At 39.4% G+C, this 9537-nt stretch overlaps 1 protein-coding gene and 1 long non-coding RNA gene across 2 annotated transcripts in view; both read left to right on the plus strand.

Moving 5' to 3' along the window:
* The first annotated feature begins 574 nt into the window (after nucleotides 1-574).
* LOC120465185 (uncharacterized) lies at nucleotides 575-1035 on the plus strand. The gene is made up of 3 exons (XR_005618802.2): nucleotides 575-662; nucleotides 746-813; nucleotides 893-1035. It is a non-coding gene; the product is annotated as an uncharacterized LOC120465185 (long non-coding RNA).
* A 2226-nt stretch (nucleotides 1036-3261) lies between these two features.
* Nucleotides 3262-9537, plus strand: part of dock10 (dedicator of cytokinesis 10) — a 188844-nt gene continuing 182568 nt past the window's right edge. Inside the window, exon 1 of the mRNA XM_089120921.1 lies at nucleotides 3262-3687. Coding sequence (XP_088977047.1) covers nucleotides 3580-3687 — 108 coding nt within the window. The 5' untranslated portion in view covers nucleotides 3262-3579. The remainder of the gene's footprint in view (nucleotides 3688-9537) is intronic.

The raw sequence follows: 9537 nt of genomic DNA on the forward strand, positions 1-9537 counted from the left end.
TAAAATCGCTATTGTATTGTTCGTAGCTTAATCCATCCAGCTATGACGTTCTATTCGGGGCTGTTTGTGTCAATGACAACCATTGGACATTTATAGTAAGTAACTTTCTAAATGTCTACAGAAGTAGATGCATGAATAGATCATAATGCAGATTTAAGATTATCTACTGACACTTAATGTTTGTTTTGTTTTTCAGGCAATGTCCTCAAAATTGGCAAAATCTATGTATATTGACCCTTTTGGTGCTAATGAATCGGCAATTTCTAAGTGCAAGGATGCTACAAGGCAAGTATTGTATGAAAATTGTATCTGTTGTATATTTTTGTATTGCGGCTTAATGATGAGTGCATTTGCACACTTCTATTTAATAGATTGTTCCTCAGGATGAAAGGTCTCAACATTTCCAGGTGGGGATGCCACTCAATTGTGCATCCAACCCAACAGGATTCCACATCATGTGGTGCATTTGTTTGCAAAGTAAGTTATATGTACTTGTATGAATTTTTACAGTCTTTATTGATAAAACCTAATTTATGTATGGCATAACTGCTCACATCAGCTAGCAGAGCTGCTTCTTATGGAGGAAGAGATTAAATTTTCAAATGAGGAAGGCGTGGTTTCACTGCGCCTGGAAATTGCAAAAAGGCTTTTAAGAGAAACTGGTGAGAAATAATAATTTGAATTTGTATAGCTTTGACTACCTTAAGTTTTCTGGGCATGACATGACTCCTTCTACATATTACAGATAACCTTTCACAGCTCTGTCGTTCATGTGGAGAGCATCATAGGGACAAAGGCCAAACTGTGCAATGGGTAAGAACAATTTACAGTATAAATATGCATTGAAAACCACTCGTGAACAAAATTCTAATGTTTGCTCTTCCTTCCTTAGATTGAATGTACAGAATGTGGAAGGTGGTACCATTGGGACTGTGTGGGTAGACCTTCCACTGTTGGCAAATACAGCTGCCCTGCGTGCTTGTAATGTTTTTGTCCTGCCTTTTTTTTCACCTGTTTTTACTGCTGTTATGTTAACGTTGCATGCTATGTATTTGCATAGCTATAGCTCATCACCTCTCTCCAATCTTAAGCAACATTTATGGAGTGTTGTATGTGATTTAACTCATTCCTCAGTTTAAATAAATAAATTGACGTGTTTCTTTAACCACACTGCATTGAGGCTAAATTTAAATTAAGACACAAACTAGGCATCACAAAATAATCACACACACACTGCAAAAACAATGCAAATACTTTATTTAACGTAGCCACTTACAATTGTCATTTAGATACGATTTCAATTGAAACGAGTGTAACAAAATGATATGGGCGTGGTCTGTGTTTCGTGACGTTGAGAAGAAGAAAAAACATAACTTTTCAAACGGCGTCTGAAACATGCAGCGACAGAGGATACAAACATTAATTTACCAATAATATGGAAAGCTTTCAAATCTGCTCAATGGAAAATTCGCTGTGACGAATCTGTAGCCGTCTAACATCTGCTGGAAATCCAGGTAAATCTATCTGCGTGCACGCGCGCGTCTCCAGTTAACATGATCCCCAGTTGATCTGTAACACCGGAAAAAAAACGAGTACTGCAGGATGGATCAGGGTCAGTGCCGTGAAATCCTCAGTGATGTTAGCTGTGACACAACTGCGGGCACGCTCGTCTTATCTGACGCATTGAGCCTGGCCATCGGCCCCACTCGCCACAGCACAGACACTCTATTTCAGTTGGCATAGGTTGGCATATTCCCCCACATTCACACCACCAGTTCGTGTTGGCTCTCATCCTCGTCCTCAGGCTGTTGAGCGATCGCAACATCCTCCTCCTCTCGGTCGATTTCTAAAGCACACAGCTCCTCTTCTGAAAACTCTGGTTCAAATAGGTAACGTTATGGCTCTGGCTCTTGACTGTCTGAGAAGTCACCCTCTTCGTCTCTCACAAAATCAGCCATGTTCATCGCCAGTCATGTACTGTTAGGAAAATAGTCAGGTAGCTACTATTCAAGCCGGTATGTTTACGGAAGTCGTGCGATTTCATGTGTTGCGTGACGTCTCTGCGCCCATGTAGCAGTGATTCGCCTTAGCAGCAGTGCTTCGCCTGTGCTTCCCCCTAATATAGTCCCAAGTCAATATCTACCTAGGAAATCGCCGAGTGTTAATCTGCGTCGCTATTTGTACTCGTTGTGAATACGCAGGCCACAAGAAGTAATTACGTGGGTTTGTTTATTTTTTTAACCACTTTTACTCAGGACATGCTAGCTGGCAACAAGGGAATCCATTCATTGTGCTAAGCTAAGCTAGCGCCGACCATGTCAAACTAAAACAATGCATGCACTGAGACAAAAATGAATTTGCACACATATCTAAATGTAGGAAAGAATGTGAATAAGCCATATTTCAAAAAAAAAAAACGGTGGAGTTTTCCTTTAAATCTAAACCCAACTTTAATCCCTGGTTGAATGAGGTGAATCTCTTGTGCAATTCTCTAAAATTAGTTAAAAATCAGAAAGCCCTTAAATTGATTTCTCTTTTGGATATGTTTAAATTAATTTAAAAGTCCCTTGTTATATTTATTTATTTAATTCCTTCATTGTATTTTTTTTGTATTGCTTTTAATTATTTGTTTGTTCTAGTCTGTTTTTTTTCTTCCCTCTGTTGTGATGCTCAACTGTAGGCTGAATAATTGAGGTTATTTGCTGAGATGTGTTAATGTACCTTGTTGTTTTATGTTGTTGAAGAATAAATAAAAAAAAACCTCCATTCATTCTGCACTCCGCCTGTGAGCGCCCTCATATGGAACCAGAGTGGAACTGCAACAGTTCAGAACCCGGAAGTTTAATGTGAGTGGGAGTTCTCGTCATAGTAGAGTTTCTCCGATAATGCACAATATTATGTATTGTAATAATAGTGTTCTGTTTTGTGGAGCTGACGCGCGATGGCGCTAAAGTCCATGAATGCTTTCACACGCGCCGCGCACCTCTACCACCATCACCACCACTTCAAGACAGTTGTTAAAATGATATGCTCACCGAGATTATCGCAGTAAAACAATTATTATGCATACATACGGACTGTAAAATATATTTACCTGCATAAACTGTCAACGTGAGGAATCAGCCATATATTTAACATATCAAGATGTTGGACGTCATTAATTATAATCTCGGTCAAAGAATGTGTATGCACTTGATCTGCACGGCATTTGACACTGATGATGTGAAATCAGTTGAAGCAAGACTGGTCGGGATGATCTGTCTCCATCACATGTATACATTAATCTCAATTAGGCTATTATAATCCATCGCTTGAGTCGACACTATCAAGGTTTGCATTATTCTTCCTTCTACTGGTAATGCTTGGGAAATTATGCTACTAAAATGCTGAATTCCAGTCTGTACGATTGCTGAGTAACCCGAGCCCTGCCCACCGCGCTGTAGTAAAGCTGCTGCTGAGTGGAAGCAGCAGTGAGACGAAGGACGTGCATTTGCAATCTTTCGATTTCAACGTGATTAAACACATTACGGATTCGTGGCACACACTGCAGATTGTAGCCCCGAATGTACTGATGAAGAAATGGCAGCGGAATCGACCCGGAGATTTACGAAAAGCCTACTGAAGCCGGGAAGCGCCGCTGAGATACGGCAAACCGCATCCAATGTCGTAAGGAATGCTACTATAACGGTAAGACATTCGGACAAGCACATGGCTCCTTTTGCCTTATTTTGATGCTTTTTTGGTGGACGGACAAGACAGCGCGTACACCATTTTCCAGTGATTTGCGTAAAGAGAATCACACACTGTGCCTGGATCCCCGACCTAACGGTAAATAGAGGAAAATCTCGCTTTTGCCAAATATTGTATTTCGTTTTCACGCATGTAGTGAGGTCATGCCAGACTCATTCTGCGGCGAATGATTGTGGAAGTTGTAAATGAGCAAGGTGAGTGCTCGAAAATGACTGTATGTGGGCCATGGCCTCGGTTCATGTCTTGTTTTGGATCTATAACTATGTTCTTCAACAAATAAACAGCTCACTCACTGACGTTCGTAGTGAAAACGACGCTGCAGAGGAATGTAGTGCTGGGCTGTAGCAGTGAGAGCGGTTTGTAACCCTGGCTTTCCCTCTTCAGCAGTGCACATTTTGGACGTCTCTCTCATCTGACACACCCACTCCAGGTCTCGGAATTAATGATCAGTTGAATCCATAATCAGGTGTGTTTGATTGAGATGTCGTCTGAAGTGTGCAGTGCACTGGGGGCTCCAGGGCCAATGGTTGTTAATGAATACCGTGGCATGGATTGATGATATTAACACAGTATTATTGATTTGCAATATAGTTCTAGCCTCATTCATTAATGCAGTTACACAACAGAGAGCATGTGAATGCAATTACAAAACTTTAGTGCTGCTACTGCAACTAAACTTTGTACTGTAGTTACTTATTTTTTGTCTTTTTTTACACATTTATGTTTTGCTCTGCATTTCACTATACCTTAAATGTCAGGAGTCTGTTTATGTAAGTTTTGAGTGAAAAGGTGCTGTATGGTGGTTTCACACTGTAGGATTGCAGAATGACTGAAAAGAGTTATCATCAAGATGGTCATTTTTTTTGTATTTCCATCCTCTGCCACGTTTGACTAATGGCACAAGCATTGTTCGAATGGGATTTTATTACCATAGATAGGCTACCCCTTAAATGTTAACATTCAATCAACTAGTTTGGACATTTTGTTTTCTTTCACGAGCAAGAACCACCACGCCACAGCTGTGAATTTTGGAGAATTATTTCTTGAAGAAAGTTGGAAATGGAAGGGGGAAATGGATGGTAGTCCGGTTGATTTGGGCATCTGGTGTTGGTGGCCGGGAGACTCAGAAAGCCCAGAGAGAGAGAAAAAAAGATTATTGGTAATTGTCTTCTTTTATTCTTTCCTTGACCATGTATCTAAAACATTACCAATCAGCAAATTACAGATGTCCCCAGTGTACTAAAGGTAAACCTCTCCGCCAATAGGCTTCGATCACAATCAGCACTTTAGTGACTTTAGTAAATGCAAATAGTAAAATTTGTCAAATGTATTTTATGAATGTTCAACACCACATTATAGTTTTTATTTTGGCTTTGTGTGTATGTTTGCATGAGTTTGTGTGATATCTATGAGAAATTTGAATACATGTGACACTGACTGGCACTCTGTGTTGCTCTGTCCATTGTTAAGGAAGGGAGATAACATAAGGCAACATGACATCATGACTTTTGCGTAAACATATACGCCACTTTCGAGTCAGGTGGCGTGTTATCTCCACGCATTTTGAGCTATCCTCGTGTATCCGCGTGTATGCGTATATGTCTACGCCATTAACGTCCGCGTCATTCCGCGTGTCTGAACACGCAGTCAAATCTCCAGTCATAAATGCCATTAACCCCAGTGACGGTTAAGTTTAGGGATGGGGTTGAGGTAAGTCATATCTTTTTTTTACCTAGGATGGTAAGGGAACAGTTATAAATGCCATTAACCCCAGTGACGGTTAGGTTTAGGGACGGGGTTGAGGTAAGTCATATATTTATATAGTCAACGGCGTTCATAAACACGCTGAAAGGCGATTATGCGTCTTGATAGCACGGCAAAAATGGAAATACGAATTGGCGTGTCATACACACGCTACTTCATGAGATCAGTCTGCATAAGGTTACAACATAACTTTCTGAATCATTCATTTCATTTTATGAATGTCATTCCAGCAATAGCTACAAAACCAAAATAAATATAAATGTTTATAAATGTCTTTATTAAAGGATTGTCACATTGCCAGTGACTGGCACTAAGTTGCCGATCCCTGATATAAATATAAAAGACAAAAACTCATACAGGGGCCTTTTTTTGTCTCAATACATTTTTGGGGCATTCTCACTGCATTCTTATAGCTTACATCACTTTTTGTTGGTTTGGAAATTTGAGTATTTCAGTTGTTGTTCAGTTGTTTGTGCTTAAAGTTTTTGTTAAACAGCGACCCCTAGAGTTGCTGTGGAGTACTTAAATTTAACGTTACTGTTGTAAATACCACTCAGCGTGACATGGCGTATTACATAGTATACAATAGTACATTGTGTTTAATTTGTTGTTTAATGAGATCTTATATATGTTGTTAATGGTGAGAATTTTCACGTGATTAAATACATAGTTAGGGCCCAAGCCCTGAAAGGGCGAAGGCCCTATTGTTTTCCTAAGGATTATTTATTATTATTATTTTGTAACCTTTTGGGCATTTTTGGGGCCCTTAACGTGCTCGAAAACTCTTGAAACTTTGCACATGGGTCAGAACCCGCGGCCATCAGAGCCGGGCTGAAGCTGGTACCCGGGCGTGGCAGGGCGGCTCGTCAGCGCCCCCTGGAACGGGGTACGAACACTTGGTCCATAACTCAAACACGTTTGTATGTAATAATATGAAACTCTGTGCACATGTTGATCTCATAGTTTCATCTATACCTCGCGCTTTTACTTTTTACCCCAGCCCAACAGGAAGTGGGCTATTGAGGTTTGTTTGTAAAACGCTTGCAATGGAATGTTAAATACTCCTCCTAGAGCTTTGATCCAAATTCGACAAAACTCGGTCAGCATGAAGTCAAGACATTGAGGATGAAAGTTTGCGAGGGGATTTTTGATATCTCGAACGGTTTGGCCGTGGCGAGGAAACGAAATCATGGCGAGAAATGTGAACCAGGAAGTGTGTTATAACTTCAGCATACATTAACTGATCTTGATGAAACTTCAGCAGTGTGTTCGCTGTAAGAGGACGATCACATGGATGTGACTATTGTGAGTCAAAGTTATAGCGCCACCAACTGGCAGCAGGAAGTGTGTCACTTTCAAAATGCTTTGATATCACCCTTTTATTTTTACCCGATTTGCTTCAAACGTCATCTGTATAATGTAAACATACGGCAGATGTAGACCTGTGAATGGATTCTTGATATCTTTGAAACTGTTGCCGTGGCGACGCATCAAACGTTACCATTCTTTTAGGATGCTTTTGAGACCCTTAGCATGCTTGAAATTGCATGAAACTCGACAGACACATCACATTTATTAGCCAGTAGACACGTGCAAAGTTTCAGAAACGGGCGTGGTGAGGGCTCAGTAGCGCCACCTTTTGACAAAAGTGGGGTTGTTAGTTTTATCTACAGTTACAAAAATCGGTATGTATATTGTACTCCTCGAGCCGGACAACTTTCTAATTGACACTCATTAGCTAGGACCCACAGAAAGTCAGATATGTTTGTTTGAATGTGGTCTTGCTCAATCTGAGCCTGCTGTCTTTGCCTGTCTGTGTATGTGTGTGTGTTTGTAGGGGGAGGGGTATTAACCATTTCACTCCTGTGTGTATGGCCTGCATAAAAAATAAATGCCTTAAGCCTGGTATTTTTTTAAATAAGTTTTTTATTTTTTTATAAGTAAAGGCATATAACCAGTTTAATTGTAGTGCATTAATAGTTTTATATAATTAGTTTATTAATTAAATTAACTTGGTCCATAAACTTGATCTGAAAATTTGGTCCATAAATCAAACACACTTGCATGTAATAATATGACTTGAGTGTTAATCACATCATGTTTTCAGTTTGAATATAAAATATATAAATTATGTAAAAAAAAAAAAAGTTGATCCAGCTGGAGCGCAGGCTGAGAATAGCGCTGTCATGACTGGATCAGAGATCATCAGTCATGCCTTCTCATACCTTACGCGCACACCACGCCCACTTACATCAGATCACATCAACATGTCAGCCGGAGGGATAACGAGGGTCGTCGTCGCTTTTGGATTCAAGAATTTCTTACAACAAGATGGCAAAAGAACAGCGCTTTGCAAGACATGCAACGTTAAGATCGCGGACAGTCAGATGACAACCTCCAATTTCGTCCGTCATTTGAAGAGCCATATTCTGCCCAGTAAGTGCTTGTCAATTTGTTAATGTTATCTGGTTAGCTCGTTCGTAGTTAGCTAGCTAATGTAAGTTAAAGGAGAACTCCGGCGCAAAATTACACATTGTTACCTAGTCAACCGTTATCTGAGATTTGTTTTCATGACTGCCGAATGTAAATAGTTTTATCTATAAAAACAGTTTAGCCTATAAGTGACGTCCGACATTCTGCATATTGTGTTATTTTGTTAAGCCCCACTAAAGGCATAAAAAACTGTAAAGCACAATCAAGTTTTCACACTATATTCCAAGACTTCTAAAGTCATTCAATAGCTTAATGTGTGGTAAAATTAATATTTTAGTCTCTAAGTTAAAGTTAACGGAAAGTCATCTCGCCTCAGTCATTCTCCATGCATCAGCATTAGCGCGTCGCGTTCGGTTGCGACAGTAACACGACGACACAAGATCAATGTTCCCAATATTATACTTTATTTGTAGATAAGGCATAAAGGTCTATGATTTGCATAAAATGACTATCTTGCTGGAGTGGAGTTTATTGCCCTTTAGAATACACTAAGCATTAGTGCTGCACGATTAATTATATCGCAGTCGTAATATTGATCTCAAACCTATGCAATTATATAACGCAAAATGCCGCGATTTTATATGAAATAAACAAAGTAGGGCTATTAGCGCAGCATCTCTTCTTTTTTGTCATCCTTTGACTAGTGTTACAAGATCCCCCTCTTATTGGTTCAAATGCCTTTTCGCATTTTGCACGACAAGAAGTGAAAAGCTGCCTGTGAGTGCCCTAGATTAGAATAGATGAGACGCGCATAATGCGCATGCACTGACCGTGTGCCAGCCCAGAATAAACAGTTCTCTTTCGAGCTTGAACGAACAATAGCACACACAATTATGCCAAAATGTGGTTTTGTCTAGTATCTTCATAACATAAGAAAAGTCTATGGATAAAAAGAGTTGTGCTATGAGGCGTGTGTGAGATCCGCGTCTCGGCAACGGGTGCTCTTAAAGGGCCAGCAGCGAATAAAGCGTTCTTTCAGTAAAGTTAAAAGAACAAAGGGAAATTAGAAAATTACTCACTGATCTTGAGTAAAGAACTTTTGTAGCTTTAATAAGGATTATTATATATATAATTTATGATTCAGGCAGCGCAGACTGTTTGATAACTTTATTCAATTTCTGTACCTGTTAAGACAGGAAGGGCACAGGTAAATATGTTTTTTATTATGGGTTTATGTGGGGATTGTTTGAAGTTCACTTAATTTAAAAGCTGTTATATATTTTTTTTAAGCCTAATAATTTTTTAAAAAGTTGATGGCTTTCAATTGATGGAATCACTGTAATGTTGGTTTGGTTGATGGTTTATTGATCATTATAGGTGTTATCAATCATTTATTGTTGTTGTTGTTGTTTTTAGTTTGAGTTGAGAAATAAACATTAATCTGTGTGTGCATTTTACTTTAGAACCAAGCAAGTTGGACTCATGAAACCATTTTATTATATCGGAGTCGCAAATCGCAATTGCAATATTGGCTCAATAATGGCAATATGACATTTTCCCAAATCGTGCAGCCCTACTAAGCATAGATTA

The sequence above is a fragment of the Pimephales promelas genome, chromosome 16 (genome assembly GCF_988280905.1).
Source record: "Pimephales promelas chromosome 16, fPimPro1.hap1.1, whole genome shotgun sequence".
In the NCBI taxonomy this organism is placed as follows: Eukaryota; Metazoa; Chordata; class Actinopteri; order Cypriniformes; family Leuciscidae; genus Pimephales; species Pimephales promelas.